This window comes from Anolis carolinensis, chromosome 3 (genome assembly GCF_035594765.1).
Source record: "Anolis carolinensis isolate JA03-04 chromosome 3, rAnoCar3.1.pri, whole genome shotgun sequence".
In the NCBI taxonomy this organism is placed as follows: domain Eukaryota; kingdom Metazoa; phylum Chordata; class Lepidosauria; order Squamata; family Dactyloidae; genus Anolis; species Anolis carolinensis.
The window spans coordinates 66,077,604-66,097,434 of record NC_085843.1 but is presented as its reverse complement, the minus strand read 5'-3'; the positions used below and the strand labels follow the sequence as shown (position 1 = coordinate 66,097,434).

General features: G+C 42.3%; 1 protein-coding gene across 6 annotated transcripts in view; it reads right to left on the bottom strand.

The window, feature by feature from the left end:
• Positions 1-19,831, bottom strand: part of usp25 (ubiquitin specific peptidase 25) — an 88,716-nt gene that overhangs the window by 4,262 nt on the left and 64,623 nt on the right. For 4 of the 6 annotated variants that reach the window (XM_062974996.1, XM_062974997.1, XM_062975002.1 and 1 more), the window contains exons 17-23: positions 19,586-19,786; positions 18,297-18,430; positions 14,861-14,974; positions 12,183-12,278; positions 9,428-9,606; positions 6,964-7,042; positions 6,546-6,625 (exon numbers count right to left, since the gene is read on the bottom strand). In XM_062974996.1, the coding sequence (XP_062831066.1) occupies positions 6,546-6,625; positions 6,964-7,042; positions 9,428-9,606; positions 12,183-12,278; positions 14,861-14,974; positions 18,297-18,430; positions 19,586-19,786 (883 nt within the window). The remainder of the gene's footprint in view (positions 1-6,545; positions 6,626-6,963; positions 7,043-9,427; positions 9,607-12,182; positions 12,279-14,860; positions 14,975-18,296; positions 18,431-19,585; positions 19,787-19,831) is intronic. The other 2 variants (XM_062974998.1, XM_062974999.1) reach the window with 2 other exon arrangements.

Here is a 19,831-nt window from a genome sequence, read left to right as displayed (position 1 = left end):
CGCCCGCTCTCCAGTTCCTTTTTTTCCGCCGCAAGGTTCACTTCGGACTCTTCGCATGTCTACTACTCGTTTCAAGCGTTGCACGCAGTGTGCTGCTAAAATTCCTGACTCGGACGGCCACGCCAAGTGCCTCTTCTGTCTTGGCGAGGCTCATGTGGTCAGTACCTGCCGTTTTTGCCTAGCTCTCACGGCTCAGGCCAGAAAGAACAGAGCCGCTAGGCTTAGAGCGGCGCTCTACGAAAAATCTCTCGCGCCAGAACCGACTCCGTCGACATCGAGTACGTCGGCGTCCTCAGCTTTGAGAGCTATGTCGGCGCCACCAACTAAGCCTCCGGCAGCCAAGGCTTCCTCGGTCTCGTCCAGAGCGTCCAAGACCTCCAGGGCCGCTAAACCGGTCAAACCACCGTGTACTGTGACGACGGCGACCGTGTCGACCCGCTCCGGAAAGGTGGGACCTTCCTCGACGTCGAGCTCTCTGGCTTCGGTGACCTCGATCCGCTCTCGTATCGGTTCCCCTCCGTCCTCCTCTGCTATCAAAATAGCCTTTAAAAGGGCTCACGAGGAGTCTCGTCGAGCGCAATCCGACTCAGCTGTGGTTCCTCCCACACCTGGCAAGTCCTTGAGGGTTGCATCCAAGCAACCGCCGGCGAAGAAACGGCTAACTCAGCGCTCCTCCTCCTCGGCCTCCTCAAAGAAAGACCCGCCATCTTCCTCGACAACTTCCTCGAGAAGGTCTTCTCCTATTGTACCAGCCCAGAGGCCTAGAGATGTTTCTCAGTCTCCATTGCACCCCCTGTCTGATGGGGAGCTGCAGGACTCACCCCACCACTCTACCCAAACGGTGGTCAGGGTGCCGGTGCCGGAGCCCCTTGCGCCGCCTCGCTCGTCGCGCCAACAGCTCTTCCCTCCCACCTCGACACCGGAGCGTGGCAGACAAACGGCTCGCCTGGCTCGGGCAGCCCAGGCCTCAGCCTCTAAGGACCTTCGGCCTCCGGCCCTCTCTTCCCGCGAGGCCTTGCCTCCTCCCGAGACTGTGCTGTCTTCTCCCCCTCAGTCCCCCCAAGGGGCTGAGGAGGAAGATGTTGATGTCGACCGCCCAGACTCTGTCCTCTCGGCCTCGGTGGTCTCTCTCGGTCTCGACCTCTCTCCCCCCCACGACGCGTATGAGGCGGACCCGCCTTCTCCTACTGACAATGTTCGTGCTTTCGCTGAGCAAATGGTCAGGATGGCCGACGCCCTGGGTTTGGAGATCAAGCAAACCTCCAAAGCAGTGTCTGACCCAGTCTTCAAAAGGGTGCAGGCCCAAGCTCCGCCGGCCACGCTACTCCCCTTTCTGCCTTATCTGTTGGACGTTATCCAGGCCTCCTGGAAAAACCCTTCCTCCATTCCTCCGACCTCGAAGAGGATCGAGACTTGGTACCGTACCGACGATGATACCCTGGAGTGGCTCAAACACCATCCCGACCCTAACTCCCTGGTCGTTAAGGCCTCTCAATCCTCAGGTCGTCAGTCGAATACTCCGGCCGACAGAGAGGGGAAGCGCTTCGACGCCGTGGGTCGAAAACTTTATTCAGGAGCCCTTTTGCTTTGCCGCATGGCGAATTATGGAGCCTGCATGGGTGCCTACCAACAAATTATCTGGGAGAAGGCGCAGCCCTTCTTCGCTAAGATGTCGGACGAAGACCGCTCCGTCCTCACTACCCTCCAACAGGAGGCAGACTCGCTCGCTCACCACCAAATACAAATGGCGAAGCATACAGGTGATACTGCGGGTAAAATGATTGCCCACGCGATTTCCATTCGCCGCCACGCCTGGCTGAGGTCTTCGGGTCTCTCCTCATCTTCCAGACAGGTCATTGAGGACCTTCCCTTTGACGCGCTCGGACTGTTTCACGCCGGTACCGATGACAAACTCAAGTCTAATCATGACTTTAAAATTCTTGCGTCTAAATGTGGCGACCAACCTCAACCTCAGCGCACTCGCTGGTTCCCGCACCGTTCCCGCCGTTTCCCGCCGCAATCTTTCAGACACCATTCTTTCAGGCGGCCTTCGGGCTCGAACAATCAAGCCCATCACCAACCTCGCCGGGGACCCCATCCGCAAAAGCAACGCGGTCGATCCACCCCTGCTCCTCCGCAGCCTAATCGGCGTACCTGACGCCAACCCCTGCCAAAGCTCCTCGCCCGCTACCGTTGTAGAGCCCACGCTGCCTCGTCCCTTCGGTATCTTTGCAGACCGACTAGCCCCTTTCTACAATCAATGGGACTCTATTACTTCAGATGCATGGGTTCTCCGCATTGTCCAAGACGGCTACGCCTTAGAGTTCATGGACCTCCCTCCTACAGGTCACGTTCTCCACTCAAACCCTTCCCCAGAGATACTGGCCGAAGTCGAAGCGCTACTGGCCAAAGGCGCTATCCGTCCCTCCCCTCCCGAACTGGACCCTTTAAGTTTCTTCTCCAGATACTTTACAGTCCCGAAAAGAGGAGGCGGGCTACGCCCGATTCTGGACTTAAGGGCACTCAATATATTCATTCGCCCCTCCAAATTCAGGATGGTCTCTATTGCCTCTATCCTCCCGATGCTGCAGCGGGGAGACTACTTTGCCTCCATAGACTTACGAGACGCCTACTTCCACGTGGCAATACGAGAGGCGCACAGACGGTTCCTATGCTTCAAAGTTCTCGACCAAACCTACCAGTTTACCGTTTTGCCCTTCGGTCTCGTCACGGCCCCGAGGGTCTTCACCAAGGTTGTCGCCGCCGTAGCGGCCCACCTCAGGCTACATGGCATCACGGTCTTTCCTTATCTGGACGACTGGCTTCTCGTCGGGCCCGACCCGGTTCTTCTCCAAAATCACGTCTCTTTCACGCTGCGTCTTCTAAAATCTCTCGGCCTCCAACTCAATTCCGAGAAGTCAAATCTCTCCCCGTCAACCCGAATCCGGTTCATCGGGGCCCTCTTCGACTCCGTCGCAGAGACTGTGTCACTTCCGTTCGACAGATTCCTGGCTCTCCGCCACCATATCGCCCTTTGTCGATCTACCCGGAGGGTCAGAGCCCGTGTCATTCAGGTCCTTCTAGGCCACATGGCCTCCACGGTTCTCACGACCCCGTTTGCCAGGCTGCGCCTTCGGACCCTGCAAAGGTGGTTTATAGACACTTTCAAACCGTTCCACCACCACAACTCCAGATACCTGTCGGTACCGTCGTCCGTCCGCCAGTCTCTCTCATGGTGGATGTCTCACCAAAACGTGTGCAAGGGCCTTCCCTTCCATCCAGCCCCGCCATCGCTAACCATAACCACAGACTCCTCCACCTACGCTTGGGGAGCCCACATGAACGGTCTAACGGTTCAAAATCTTTGGTCCCCGTCAGAGAGGGCCAACCACATAAACTTCCTCGAACTTCTCGCCATTCTCAAAGCCCTAAAAGCATTCTCCCCCCTCATCCGCCACAAGTCCATCCTCATTCAATCGGACAATCTAGTAGCAGTATTCTACATCAACAAACAGGGTGGTACGGGTTCGAGGAAACTGATGCTCCTCTCCTCTCGTCTCTGGATCTGGTGCATAGCCCACGGCGTACAGATCTCTGCAATCCACCTACCGGGCGCCCAAAACGGCTTAGCGGATGCCCTCAGCAGGATGACTTCTTCCTCTCACGAATGGAAGCTCAATCCCGAGGTCCTCGACGGTCTGTTCCGCCTCTGGGGGCGCCCTACTCTGGATCTCTTCGCGTCTCCCCACAACGCTCAGCTACCCCGCTACGGAGCGAGGCTCCCCCCGAACTCTTTCCCCGGCTGCCTAGGGGATGCCTTTCTTCTGGACTGGTCGGCGGAGATGCTTTATCTTTTTCCACCGATTCCCCTCATACCGAAAGTTCTCGAAAAACTTCTCTCGATCTCGGTCACGGCGATTCTCATAGCTCCGGCCTGGCCCCGCCAACCGTGGTATCCAGCCCTTCTTCGCCTCTCCAGAGGATCGTTTCACCCTCTGCCTCTCTCGCCGCACCTTCTCTCACGGGAGGACGGCAAAATTCTTCACCCGGACCTTTCTTCCCTTCATCTCACTGCATGGAGGATTCTTACCTAGCCTCTCTTCCGCAGAATCTGCAAGACGTCCTGCGGGCAGCCCATAAGCCGTCTACTACCAAGGCTTATTCCTACAAACTCTCTCGCTTTCATGCCTTCCTTCGATCCCGTAACGTCGACACCTTCCCGACCTCGGTATCGGTGGTCCTCGACTTCCTCATGACTCTCGTCGAGAAGAAACTTTCTCTTGCCTCTATAAAAGCTTATCTCGCAGCTCTTTCCTGGTCTTTTCAGCGCCACGGCCAGCCATCTCTTTTTTCTCACCACCTCATCAAAACCTTTCTCCGGGGCTACAATAACATCTGCCCGCCGTCGCTACCACCTACGCCGGGCTGGAGCCTCGAACTTGTACTTTCTCAACTGTCTTCTGCTCCCTTCGAACCGCTTGCCTCGACCGATCTACGCCTGCTCTCCTGGAAGCTGGCCTTTCTGGTGGCGATCACGTCGGCACGACGGCCATCCGAGCTCGCTGCCCTCAGAGTCGACGAGCCTTATCTTCGTTTCCACCATGACCGCGCTGTTCTTCGCCCGGACATTACCTTTCTTCCTAAGGTGGTGTCAGCCTTCCACCTCAACCAGGACATTGTCTTACCAGCTTTCTTCTCTAACCCCTCCTCTCCTCTCGAGCAAAAACTGCACCTTCTCGACGTTCGGAGAGCACTTCTTTTCTACAGGGACCGTACTAAGGACATTCGTAAGTCACAAAGACTCTTTGTCGCCTATGCCCAGGACAAGTTGGGTAATCCCATCTCTTCCCAAAGACTGTCCCACTGGATCGCTCAGGCCATTGAGTTGGCCTATGAACTAGCCAAGCGACCTCCCCCTCCTTCCATCCGCCCGAGGTCGACTAGGGGCCTCTCGGCGTCGACCGCCTTCCTTAGGGGTATTCCGCTTGATTCCATATGTAAAGCGGCTATCTGGTCAAACCCTCTCACGTTTGTCTCTCACTACAGGCTGGACAGTAAGGCCCTTAAAGACTCGGCCTTTGCAAGATCAGTACTCTCATCTTGCCTCTCCTGACTCTCAGACGTTTTTTCTCTTCATATTCACCCACAGGTGACTCTCTATACCTCTCCTTCAAGTTGGACGGGGTTTTTTCCCCATACCTGCCTCTGGGGATATGTTCTTTTCCCATGATTGTATTGAGCAGTTGCTCTGTTGCTTTGTACCGCCTCGTTGGCCCTGGCGGATATGCCAAAGACCAAGATGTGTTTGTCCCTCTTCCCCTGGGAGAGCGTTTATATGCACTACGCAATTGTGTATTTTTCTCTATCATGTTTATTGAAAAATTCCTTCCATGTTATGTTCTTCTTCTATGATGCTCATGTTGCATTGCACTGGTCCTTTCGGACAATTTATTGCACTGGTCCCTTGGGACGGTTATTTTTTCTATGTCCTAATAAACATGTGTTTGGACATTCACTGATTGTCGAGTTTGCCTTGTCCCACCATCCGGGACCTTAGCGTGTTAGTCTCCATTAGTGTGCATTCACAGAGTACACGAAGAAAAAGGACAGGTTGCTCACCTGTAACCATGTTTCTTCGAGTGTACTCTGTGAATTCACACAAACCCGCCCTTCCTTCCCCTCTGGCAAACCTCTCCCTTTCTCGTTGCCTTGGCGGCGTAGGAACTGGAGAGCGGGCGCCTGGGGCTGCCTTATATGCCCCTTGGGAAGGGGGGCGTGGTTACCGCCAAAATTTGAACTTCAGCTTGGAAGAGTTTCCGTCGGAACCTGCGCAGGCGCAGCTTCTCCATTAGTGTGAATTCACAGAGTACACTCGAAGAAACATGGTTACAGGTGAGCAACCTGTCCGTCTCAATGTGTACATATTTACCCCACACATTTATAACATCAGTCATACATATTTCCAGGGAACAGCCCAACCCTATGGTTTTGACTAGCATTTATGCCAGAAGTATACCAGAGCAATGCAATCACAATTCAGTCCCCTTGTGGAACTATCTCCAATCAGAAAATTCCACTAATAATGCTTTTAAAAAATTTCCACAACTGTAAGAACCAACATTTTACAAAGGAGAGTAGGGTGACACACAGAAGAAAGGGAGCTACAGTTGGCAGTAAATTACAATTAGTTCAGTGCTGAATTGCATGTTTGGTGTGCAATTCTGGTTTTGACTGCAGATTGTTTTTCATATTCACAGGAATGTGACGCCTGGGACTCCAGCAGAAGGTGACCAAGAAAACGAGCTTTTGACCCTATAAAAATATCCCAATTCACATTAGGTACTTCCCTCAATGTATAATTATACATTTAATAAACTGACTGTAGAGTTGTCCACTTGGTCTAAAAAAATCAAAGTCATTCTCCCTTGATAAATAAACAGGTTACAGACCAACATATATATACTGTACGTGTATGGCTATGCACACAGTAATTTTGGACAGTATTTATTTTCAAGTTTTAGGGAAGCAATTTTGTATTCCCTTACTTCTTCTTTTGAAAGAGTTCCAATCCCAGCATGAGATATACTGTAGTCTCTCTGAAATTTTTGTACTCTTGATGCCACCACTGCATATAAAAAGAATAAAAAGATTTGAAATATTATAAACTCCAAACTTTATTCCTTGCTATTACTGTTTGCAATATTTTTGAGAATGACTCCTTTATATAGACACAATGATGGAAAAATATGTTAACTCTGTTATTTACCATTTCCTTAAGTATAACGCACTGCTTGCAAGAGAAAAATGTAAATGCTGGAGATTCAGATAATCAAACATTCACTATACCCGACAAGAGGATAAATATTTGCTATAGCTTTTTGTGGCTCACCTTCACTAAAGGATTTAAATTGTTTATTTTAGTTTGCAATATATAAGAGAAGGTATTTCAAATATACTACTTGCCTCATAATCCTCCATGTTGACTTCACCTGGTTTTATCATTCCAATTTTGGCTTGAGCCACTTTCATTATGTTACGACACCTTAAGAAACAATAGGGGAAAAGGCATTAAAGATTATACTCCACAGCCATATTCTTACATGTAGCATCTGTTCCAAACAAACAAGCCTTATTCCTGTGGAATATTTTTTTCAAAAAAACACAACAAAAAAACCCACAACTAAAACACAAGCCTACTGGGCTTTCTATGGGAAGGGCAGGGAGTTTAGGAGTATGAGGGAAACAGCTGTTGAAATAAAACTAGTGTGCCATTTTGTTTTATGGCTTTATGGGGGGGGGGGGGTGAACTTTGAATCTAGATCTTTCCCAGGTTAGAAATGATTTTGTTGGTCCAGCAGCAAAAAGCTCATAGGCATCTTTAAATTAAGGCCTTTGCAACTAGCCACATACAATGGCTGAAAATAATACCATAATGCGGACAGTGTTCAGGTGCCATTCTTACATTGCAGTGGGAATGGAGCTGGAATGCCGTATTTCCTGTTCAAAAGGGCTAAGAGCACTTATTTTTAAATATGCAGTCTGCAATGATATTTTACCTCTATGCAAACTGACATGCTTGATACAAATGTATGGCACAGATAGCCATCCTTGCTTTGTCATCATATAAAGCAGGGGTCCTCAAACTTTTAAAGCAGAGGGCCGGTCCACAATCCTTCAGACTGTTGAGGGGCCGAATGATCATTTGAAGAAAAAAAAATGAACAAATTCCTATGCACACTGCATATGTCTTATTTGTAGTGCAAAAACAACAACAACAACAACAACAACGAAAGAAAAATACAATATTTAAAAATAAAAACAATTTTAACCAACTCAAACCGATCAGGATTTCAATGGGAAGTGTGGACCTGCTTCTGGCCAAGAAGATAGTCAAGTTAATTAGGATTATTGTTGTTGTGGGCCTTCAAGTCATTTCAGATTTTGGGCGAGCCTAAGTCAAAATTTATTTATTTATTTATTTATTATTTACTACATTTATATCCTGTCCTTCTCACCCTGAAGGGGACTCAGAGCGGCTTAAAATTTATATCTATATACAATATATTATATTATTAGCATAGAACAATATTAGCATTATATATTACTACTAACTGTGCCCGGCCACGCGTTGCTGTGTCAAAGTGGTAGTGGTATTGGTTAAAAATTGTTGTGTAATTTTTATTTGACTTTATTTGCATTTTTAAAATTAATTTTATTGTAAGATATATTTTTATTTATTATATTTTATTATTTTCTTGTATTATTTTTAGTTATTTTCTGTTATTATAGTATTTTATTGTATTAATTTTTTAGTGTTTTTTATTATTTTTTACTGGGTTGCTAGGAGACCAAGTTGGAGGAGCTTAGCCTTTTAACTGGCAGCAATTGGATAAAAGCAATTATTCCTCTCTCTCTAATTAGGACTTTATTTTTCTTTTCTTTTTGTTGTATCAACCTAGAGGCGTGGATGATGGGTTGTGTTGTCAAATTTCGAGGTTGGAGGGCCTGTAGTTTTGTTGTTTTGTGGGTCGCCATGATGCCATCACTCTTTTATATATATATAGATATTGAATTATACCACTATATTGTAATATTATTAGTAATATTACATGTAATATATAATATATAATTAATATTATTATGTGGTATTATTATTAGTATTACATTGTAATATTTCTATCAATATTATATGTATATACAATATTATATTATTAAAACTGATATAAAATATTATATTATAAAACTGAGGGCAGGGGCCAGGTAAATGACCTTGGAGGGCCGCATTCGGCCCCCGGGCCTTAGTTTGAGGACCCCTGATATAAAGGATGCATAAACTTTCTTGCATTTTATTAGATTTTTAGCTGTATATACTTCCTCTTCCAATCTGTTCAAGTTGACTCCATTTCTTGCACTGCTAATACCTGTTTCTATTTTGTTTGTCTTATATACTCTTATTTCTTTCGTTTTTATTTCATTTCAAAGTCCAGCTTGCAATATTGCTTAATCTAAAGAAGACTCAATAGCTTTAGAGCAGATTTTAGAAGCAATGTTTACAATCACATATTTGTTCCTATTTAGTGATATAAAGTGCACTTTTGTTGAAATGTTTATCATTTCATGAGTTTTTCCCTCCATCTCTTTTGCTAGTAGTTAAAGGAAGTGCCACCAGGAGGAGCCATAAAAACTTATTTCTATTCACAAACAAACATACGCAAGGCAGTAAATGAAATAAAATTAACATACTGTAAATCTGCATATCTGGACATTGTTTTTACTTGTTCAAGCCACAGAATAATTGTAGGTAAAAAGGTAGAGGAAGATATAAAGTGGAGTGATCAATTCATGTCAATAGTGTGCGAAGAAGAATTTTTTTTTCTAAACAACCTGCTTAGAAAATGTATTTTTTCAAAGTATCTTTCATAATTACCTTTCATCAAAACTTAAATTGTGATCTGCAAACTGCTCCAACAGTGTTCTCTCAATTATTTTCTTTGGGGCCTGATTTTGAATGAAGTACACAATTGCATGATGCAAGCGGTAATCACACTCTGGTGGCGTGTCTTCTTGAGCCAATTTGAGTAACCGTGCATATTCTGATTTTATTGCCTAAACACAAAATAATTAACATGCAGTCATTTAATTTGCAATGCTTCAACGTTTACAGTGAAAGTGTTCAGCATTAAAATTTTACAGGCTTTAATCTAGTGGTATCACTGAAAACAAACATTTTTTAAAACTTGGACAACTATTTGGGTTCTAGAAATGTGTATTGCCTAATAACATTTGGCCCTATTACTCAACACTTTTGAACTGCTATGGAAACATATGATTCACAGACTTGCATTTAGCAGGGGAAAAAGAAACTATATATAATGAAATTTAAAAATGGTTTCCATCGAACCCAGTTTCTAAAGAAAATGAGAAATTGATTTTAAATTGTAAACCAACAAGATGTAATTATAAGATCAATTAATTATCTAAACGTACATATAGTGCATATGGCTAACCATTTAAAAAGTACTATATTAACATATAGGTTACAGAGAATGTAACAAAATATTCAATTTTCAATATTCATTTGAAAAATTGCAAAAACAAATGACACTGACAGGGCTGAAAGCATACAAGACCAAATTAGCATTTTAAAAAAAGAAAAAAGACCTTCCAAAATATGCAACTGCCTACATGGGTAGCTAATATAGTGATAGTTTGAAGTACGTAAACATGCCCAAAATATTAATAATATTGTATAAAATTACCTCCAACTATATGCACTATATATGAAGCCTAAATGAAATTTGTATTGGGCCTATTTCCTCCGTGTGTGTGTGTGTATGTATATACATGTATATGTGTATGTGTGTGTGTGAGGCGTTTCAAAATCTGGGGCAGGGAGGGGAATCCAAAATCCTAGCATTTCAGATAAGGGATACTCAACTTATATTTCAAAACTTTGAAAGATACATGAAACATATTTCTTATGAACTGCAATAAGACACAGCCCCATATGGTACCAAAGTCTGCTTTTCACATATGTATTTGAATAATGTAATTTCTTCATCTTACTGCTTAGGAGTTCTAATGTTTCCCACTTCAAGTAATGTAAGTTAAATGTGTACTATTAAAGTATAAATGTGCATAATTGAAATGAAAGAGACTTACTTAGATAATCAATAAAATGAAATAAGCACATGCAACTTTATTCCCTCCACCAGATAAGTGACATTTGAATTATGTGTGCTAGTTTTCCAAGATCTCATTTATCATTGGAAGCTATCCAAAAAAGAGAATCTAAGTAAGATTGGCAATATCTTACTGAAACAAAAGATAAGTGGTAGGAACCCTGCAGGCCTGGGAAAGAACCACTGTATTTATAGTATCGTGACTTGGCAAGCAGAGATATGAGTAATAATTATTAATAATATTAATAATAATATGAGGAATGAGTAAGTCTTCTGACTGCACAGATTGTTCCATTGGTCCTCCCTTTTACAAAGGGAGAAGTAGGCAAACCGTTAAGTCTTCTGAGTAATTATGATTCTCCATGGTATCTGATTAGAGAACTATATGGTTAATTGTATGGTTAACAGCTTCATAACCATTTACATCATTATAAAGAATGGCCTAAAAGAAAGCATTATAGCCAACGTTCCCAATAATTAACCATTAATAGGATTCTTGTTTGCTTGTCCCAAAGAAATCATGTCCATATTTACAGAATTGATTCACATCTGTCTACTAAACACTGCTTCCCCCTGAGAAACTACTCAAATTACCATTGGGTTTGGATGACAAGTCCGTAACGTTGAACACATTCTACCTAATATGTTTGTGGTTAACTCTTACTCCATATTATACCTCTATAGGATAAAAGCTGGCTTTGCAAATACAATTACACTTATGTTACTTAGACAAGACACTTTGCCATTAGAAAGAGATTACTAAGTTTTTAATTACTGGTGCTAGGGGAGAAAGGGTAAAAATCAACAATCAATTACATATACTGAGAAATGCAAATATATTGCAAACTGGCCCTAAGAAGTAAAGTTTGGATCTCTATTGAAACTTTAGTCTGTATGTGTAGCATGGTATTGTCCAGAAAAGTAAATACGGGGAAGGGAGAGTATAAGTGCTAGAGCTTAGAATTATGGTATATCTTCTTTAAAAGAGAGGAAGTATATTCATGGAAATGATAATAAAGGTCAAACATGGCTTACTGTCCAGTCTAGGTATGAGTAGCACAACCCTCTAAACTTAACTGTTTCAAAATTCAACAGTGAATGTTAGCTATGTAACCATCTAAAATCTACTACTAGACAAGTATGTCTAATTTTAGCCAGTCTTGATCACATTTCTGTAATTCTGTAAACACTTGATCGCACTTCTGTAATTCAAATAAAAATTGTCAATATTTGTTAAATATATGGACACCATATATATAAATTTGGACACCAATTTGTTTAATTTTTCTTATCTTTGTGTGAGAACATACAATAATAGGTTATATTTACAAGAGTGTTTAAAAATCCTAGAAGCTGCTGTGTAATATGCTTATCTTTCCAGGAAAAGGAAATAAAAGCATTTAATTGTTTGATAAACGGAAAACTGCAAGAACAAGTCATGGTTTTTTATTGATGTACAAAAACAATCAGAGGGGGAAAAATTGAAAATGGTGGTTGTACCTGAAAGAACCCTGCTTCGGGTCCACATTTGTCATACACATTCGTGGCTTTAGCTATAGCCATGATAACACCTTGCATGTTCGGGGTCAGCATGACCTGTCACAGGAGATTTAATATATATATATAGATATAGATATATAGACATTTTGAATGATGAGAAATGTAAATTCAAGTCACTGTGTGATTTTATACTATATTCATGCCATATACACCTGCATGCATATACTGCAGTGGCAAGCATTTCAGCATATCAGTGGACTTGAAATCATTGCATTCCAACATATCTCCAGCACAGTAATTGTGTAACTTAGATTTCTGCTAAAATTGTAACAGGAAAATAATAACATTTAAGAGGAAAGAGCTTTCCACACATGCAAAACTTGAATATGAGCTGTTAGCAAGCTTAATTAGTTTGTCACACTTGTAAGAGTTCCTCGCTTTCTAAATAAGGAATAAACTGCTCTCAGAATGAACATAATTTCAGAACACACACAATTGCAGATGATTGGTATGTATTTAATGTGATTCGCTGTATTATGTGTTTTGCTCTAATCTTATTAAAAGGTTCTGCCTGAAACAGAGCACTGAACAGCTTCTGAGGTAAGCAACTGAACGTTATCTCAACATGTTTGTAAAAGGATTTAATATAGATGTAAAAAGAAACAGAATAAGGTCTTCCAAACTTTCAGTTCCAACAATGGGAAGCAACAAGTGTCTAGAATGTTCAGAATTAGGCTGCAAACGCAACAATCATTTTCAACTTCTTACAGTATGCTAGATACTGAGCATGTGGGTATTGCCTGGCAAGAGCATTCATTTGGATCCTTTTAGCTAAAGCTATGATATCAGCTCAGCTAGTGTATTTCCCATAAACCTTAAATTGCAACCATGGGGGGATATTAAGGCTAGTGGATGTATTGTCCATCAATCATTCTTGTCTTTTTTAAGCCACTAGTTGAATGGAACCACATGGTAGTTCTTTACTCCCATGGTCAACTGGTGGGTTTTTTTTCGTGCCAGGAGCGACTTGAGAAACTGCATGTCGCTTCTGGTGTGAGAGAATTGGCAGTCTGTGAGGACGTTGCCCAGGGGACGCCTGGATGTTTTGATGTTTTTACCATCCTTGTGGGAGGCTTCTCTCATGTCCCCGCATGGAGCTGGAGCTGATAGAGGGAGCTCATCCACGCTCTGCACAGGTGGGATTCGAACCTGGCAGCCTTCAGGTCAGCAACCCAACCTTCAAGTTACAAGGCTTTAATCCACTCTGCCACCGGGGCTCCTGGTGGTGAAATGATACTTATATATTACTGTCGATGTTTACTAAATGCAGGTGTGCAGACTTCTGTCTCCACTTTAAACACCCAGGATTTTCTTTTACAAATCAGTCAAAGGTATTTGAAGTAGATAACCTGCCTGTTAGCCTATTTTCTTCACAGAACATTCGTACACAATATATCCATTTCTTTAGGTGTAAGTAGGCACCAAGGAGTATAGCATGAGTATAGTGAAAACCAATTTCACATAAAAAGTTTTGACAATAGAATTAACATCTGGGAAATGAACTACCATTTGAATTAGCATCTGAACTTCATTTGACTTGAATCACAAATTCCATTTTGTGCATGTAATAATACACAATGGAGTAGCACTGAAGTGGATTGTCTTTTGGTGTGCACTTTTTATACAAAAATAAACTGTTTGAGAATTATTGCAGGAGTCAGAATTTAAAATTACACTTGGAATTCATTGTACTCCTAACTTATTTTGGTAAAGAAATAAAAATTTCTAATGTTATTTAATTCCTTTCAATGTCACTTAGGCTTTTGGGCAAATCGGTTTTGCCTTCCTTTGTTTTATTTTTTAAGATCTCCTAGTAAGGTAATGGGGAACTTCAGTTGACTCTTCACAGTCTAATATATCTAAATGCTTTTGCATTAGATTATGTTTTTGAAAAGCTCTAGCAACAGAATCTATCAAATTAATTTAAAAGGCATATGCTGGTCAATGGGGGGGGGGGGTTTCAATATACAAAGATAAATATTTATTTCACAAACTGCGAACTCTTGGCCCTGCTGGCTGTTAACCCCCATCATCCTTGACCACTGGCCATAGAGGCTGAAGCAGAGAATTGAAGCCCAATAACATCCTATGGGGCAACATACAGCTCATTTCTACCCCATTAGAACAAAACTGTTTGCCCATATAGATTCTTAGTCAAATGTTTCCAGATACAGCAATCTGAAGATTTCAAATACTCGCCCACCACTTATACATATTGGATTGATCCTGATAGTCCTGATCTTACTGTTGGGTTTATATTTTTCTAAAAGCTAAAGTGGAGAAAATAGTAAATTCAATTCAAGCTATAATTTTATAAAGGTGCATTGGTTCTCAGAAACAGAATTATGAAATCTGTCAAAAATGATGTGCCAAGGGTATTTTAATTTCTGCATGTGGATGATTTCAATTCACTTTAGTTCCACACCATGCATATGCCATTAGGAAAGATAAGCAACAATGACCAATTTATCATTTTGCGAATTGCAGTAAGTCAGTCCAGACTGAAGTAGGCGTTTAGAAAGACAGAGGATAGTTAACTGTCACCATGTGCAAGCATGCCAAAGATCTCTAATCAGGCAGTGCATGAATGGTACAGAAATCTGTGACTATGGTGGTACCTCATCATCATAACCTCCCTGCTCTGACTGAATCACATAAGTCCCTACATCAGGAATCGGCACCTCTACAACTTTCTGGTTAGGAGCAGTTGGAACTTGAGTGCTATCAGATTTCTGTAGGGGGAAAAATCAGGTAAGGGAAACATGAAAGAAAAAAGGATGGCAAACTTATCCAACTAATAGGCTAAATTACTTCGATTATCAATCTTACTCTTAACATTCTATTCACGACATTTTATAAAAGAAAGCAATGGTTTAAAATTAAAAATTAAGGCACACTCAAAATAGCAGCCCACATACAGAGAGGAGCACAATGTCCAATCTTTACTAGAAGACATTTAGTTAACAACAGTTATCATCAATTTCTTGTGTTTTACTCTCTTTCTTATGCTTTTAGAGGAATACTAACAACTTTGACATTACAACAAAACCACACTTTGTTACAGTGAGGGGAATGCACTAATGCAAAGGTAAAGCTCTTGTAGTCCTTTCTTCCTTCAAATTCAAGAAGGAAACAAAACCTTCTGTTTGAAGTTTGTAAAAGTTTGATATTTAAAGAAGAACTGTGTTTGTGCATACAACTTAATTAACAAAGCAAGTAGCGGTCACTAAAATTACAACATAACAAACCTTAAATGGAAACTTTAAGCATAAAAATCCATGTTTACACAAGAGGAAGGAGTGATATCAGAACACTGATTAATTTTTCCCATCTATGGACTTCTTCATATAGGCTTCTTTTCAGTGGCAACTACGGGGTTTTTCAAGTTTGACTACGGAGCCCAATGGTTCTCATCACACCAATTACAAGTACTTCTGGGGCGGCTCTGGGGCTGAACTAGAAAAAAAAACAACAACCCTGCCACTGCAAAAAGAAGCTAGCGATGTATAATGGGAGGCTCTCTGTCTTTCCATAAGGAAAAACTGATTGAGGCAACTTATTGAGGCTTTTTCCTGTATGATGGGGCAGGGGGAAATTGAGACAGCTTGGGATGACAGGTCCCCACGCTACCTGGGTGGGATTATGGGGCTGTAATTTTAGAGTGGAAGCAACAGTAGCATGTGAAGAGAGATAGGAGGAAGCCCTGTGTACCAGGAGTCTGATGTTGCAGCTCTCCATTGCTCCTAACACACAAGGCATCTTCCTGTCTCCTCATCCCCTCACTACAGACACCTTCAAAGAGAGAAAGGGAGGGGTTCCCACTCTTTTCAAAGGCCATTCTCTCTCCCCCCCCCCCCCCCGATCCTCTCACTTCAAAACAGGATGAAGGCAGGAAGCGGCCCAACGGCAGTGGTGAGCGGTCTCCGTTCGTGCAGGGCCCCCAAGTCCAGAGATAAGAGGGCCATCTATATGCCACCATCCCCTCCAAGGAGACCGGGATTGGCCTCTGGGAACCTTGGAGACATGCCCTTCTCACACTGGCCATGGTTGCTAGGCAATGCCAAGGGGAGGCTTGGCTGGCAAATGAAGCTAGCAGGACTCTCCTCCTCCAGGGAATGGTGCATGAAGCAGAGGTGGAGGGACAAGCTGATGCTGTGAGAAAGGAGGAGACACAGGAGGGTCAGCGCCATGGAGGAAGGAAGAAGTGAGCCTCAGCGTGTGTGTATGGTGGGGAGCCGGCTCTCTCACTAGAGGTGAGGGGCTGTCATCAGCACAGGGCTCTGGGACCAAGACATAGTGAGGCACCTTCCCAGCTCTCCTTTCTTCCCTGACCACCTGTATGATGGGGTAGGGGGAAATTGGGATAGCGTGAGGTGACAGGTTCCCACACCTCCTGGGCAGGCTGTCATTTTAGAGTGGAAGCAACAGCAGTGAGTGGAGAGACAGGAGGAAGCCCTGTGTACCCTGTGAGGTAGCAGCTCTCCATTGCTCCTAGCACACATGGCGTCTTCTTGTGTGCTAGGAGCAATGAGGGGAAGCCGGGACAGAGTAGGGTGACAGGTCTTCACGCTTCCTTGGGCGGGCACGGCTGAAATGCAGCAAGCCTGGTTGATTCGAGCGGCATGTATTACGTCCTAAAATCTAGGTTTTGAGCATAGCTGAATTCCAATTACCATCAGTCCTAACCAGTTTAGTGAATGGGGAACCACATGGAAATGCCAGTTCATCAACACATGGAGGTTCAATGGCTGCTTACCCTGGTCTAAATTATGACAGCTTGATTTGTTCTTTTATCTGAGGTTGAGAGCGTGGTCTACAGAGTTTTAGTCAGGTTCTCAAACTACCACACACACTGGCTTACACCCTGAAATTTGTTCTAAAGAACTAAAGGCTTCTTCTAGATCAAAATACAGATGGGGAAAAGGTAGTGCTTCATAGCTTTATAAAAGCCTCTCAGATAATAATCTTGAAGACCTCAGATTCTTTTCAGTTATGGTGGGATGTAAATAGTTTAATAAACAAAAATACCAATTGTTCCTCAGATTCTTGCTTTTTTAAGCAAATGATACTGTATAATAAGTTAACAACAAAAAACAAAGAAAAACAAATAGCAAAATATTTACTGTGTTCATTTACATAGTTGGGAATATATTATAGGCTACATTGCTATCTAATATTGTGAAGCACTGCAAGGTTATTTTTGATTATTTTAGATAATGAAAATATATTGCAATGAATTTAACTCACATTTCTGATTTCACTTAGATATCACAGTAAATTCAACTTGAACAGGTAGAGAACATGGCAAGTCATGACTAACTAAAAGCAGAAACAAAAGCTCTATCTCAGCCTGTTCTAGATATATTGACCCCTGGAAACACATGCATTGGCTATATCCGACATATATCTTCAATATGATCTACATAAAGCTGATTTTGAAGAGTATTTGGACACTTCAACTGGTACAAAGGACGGCAACCAGATTGTTAAGTGGGATTGTTTATAGAGACTGCTGCAACAGCTCCCCTCTCTGCTGGTTTGTTTTAAAGCACAATTCAAAGAGTCAGTTATAATCTACAAACCATATCAGGCAGTGATTCTTCATTACAATACTGTGGTGGCTTTTATTTAAATTACTGATCTCACATGGGTATCTCTCCATATATTTAATTTGAATATGGTTTTTCATGTAGAGATCTTTATAAGCCATGGTTAACCAAAAGCAGAAGAAGCAGCTTCCAAACACAAACGAGAGGAAATTGAGAAGCAGGCAGCTCACCCAGCGTATTGCTTTAAATCAGCCATGAGTTTAGGTTCCTGCCAATCTAAATCAAAAGCAACATTCTGAGAAACACTTCCAGATGATGGGTTGTACATTGGGAAAGGGGATTTTCTGTTGTTAAATTCTGTTGGCGTTTTTTAAAATGATCTCAGGATTTTTGGAGAAAAAGAGCTTCCTTTTCTAATTCCTACCCCTGCTCTAAATTACAGTTGAGTGTAACTCATGAGCACAGTAAATGTGTTTGGTTGACGTCCATATTTTTCATGTCTTACCACATTCATAACTGTTTCAGGATTTTTATCTTCTTGTTCAGTAAATGCTTTTGTGATGGCTCGTATAGAATCTTCTTTCAGCTGCTTTGAAACATCAGTCCTTGAGGGTTGTTCCAAGTATTCTGGATCTTCTCCTTGAATGGTGGGGAAAGGGGAAGACAGTAAACATTCTATATCCTTAAGGACGAAAATACCATGTTTATAGAAAACAGACCAATGAGACTACTGTTAAAACATTAAGCCCAGCAGGGATCAAACTAGTTCAAACAATTCCCATGAACTTGCTCTACAAGTTTCTGAAACATGTTCCCATTCAAATGGTACAGTGGGAATTGCTACATGAAAACAACAAACAAAACTTTGGCTTCACACAATGAAGTACTGGGGTTTGAATCTGTCTCATTATACTACTAAAATAAGAGCATTAGCATGCAGAGATATTTTACCGGAGGCAGCCTTTTTTCATCTGAACAGTGTAAGACAACAAATGTGCAAGGTAAGTTAAACCAGGGCTTCCTATTAAACTTTTCCACTCAGGACTCCTTTTGGCCCCAGAAATGTTCACATAACTCTGGGTATATAGGTATTTAATATAGGTATAAAAAATAAACATTTGTGAACCTTGTTAAACTGGTTGATTTTCCTTTTTAAGATGTACAGCTGAAACATCTTCTACAGAGTAGACTGTAAACACTGTACAACGGATTTATGCAAATGTCTAAAACAGCCAATAGGTGACCTTCAGAAAAAAACCCACAGTTTAGAAGGTGGTGGGTTAAACCATATACAAACACCCAGGCACAAGCCAAAATCTTTGGTTCGAATATCATCACAAACAAGTTGTGAATGGAGGGTATGTAGCTGTTTAGCTTGTCACACCTAGAGGGGCAATCAAGCAGGAGCAACACTGCTTTATTGTGGACATAAATACATTTTATTCATTTCCAGCAAAACAGGATTCTTTAGAACCCTGGCTTATTGTGATATCTGACCCAAACAATATTTCTGATGATATCTAACTACAAGTATATGGTCTAAAATATGCAGTATAACTAGTTTTCCATCAAGGGAAAAAATAGTTTGGCATTTTATTTGCATATTTGCATGCCCTAATGGAAGCCTGAGCAGCTACTGGGGAGAGCTGGAGAAATTGTAACTATGTCAGAGTACCATCAAAGTAACCTTGCACTGGGCATTCACTGCTGAATGCTCTCACTGCTCTGATTTTACTAAATAACAGGCTGGAGTGTTGATGAAAAGAAGAAGAGTTGGTTATTTTCCTTACTAACCTCGGGCAGTAAAAGGCACAGGCACCCTGGCTGTTTGGGATATTAATGCTTTTTCTTCTTGTGCTTTCAGTGCAATCTGGGCATCCCATTTTTCTAACTCTTTTTCAAAACGCTTATTGTCTTCTCTGACATAATCTCTTAAATCAGGAGGCAGCGTGTCGATTCCAACAACCATTTGCCCTGTTTCCTTGTTGAATTCTTCTGTAACAACATGCAACATATATGTTCCATCCATTAAAGAATATG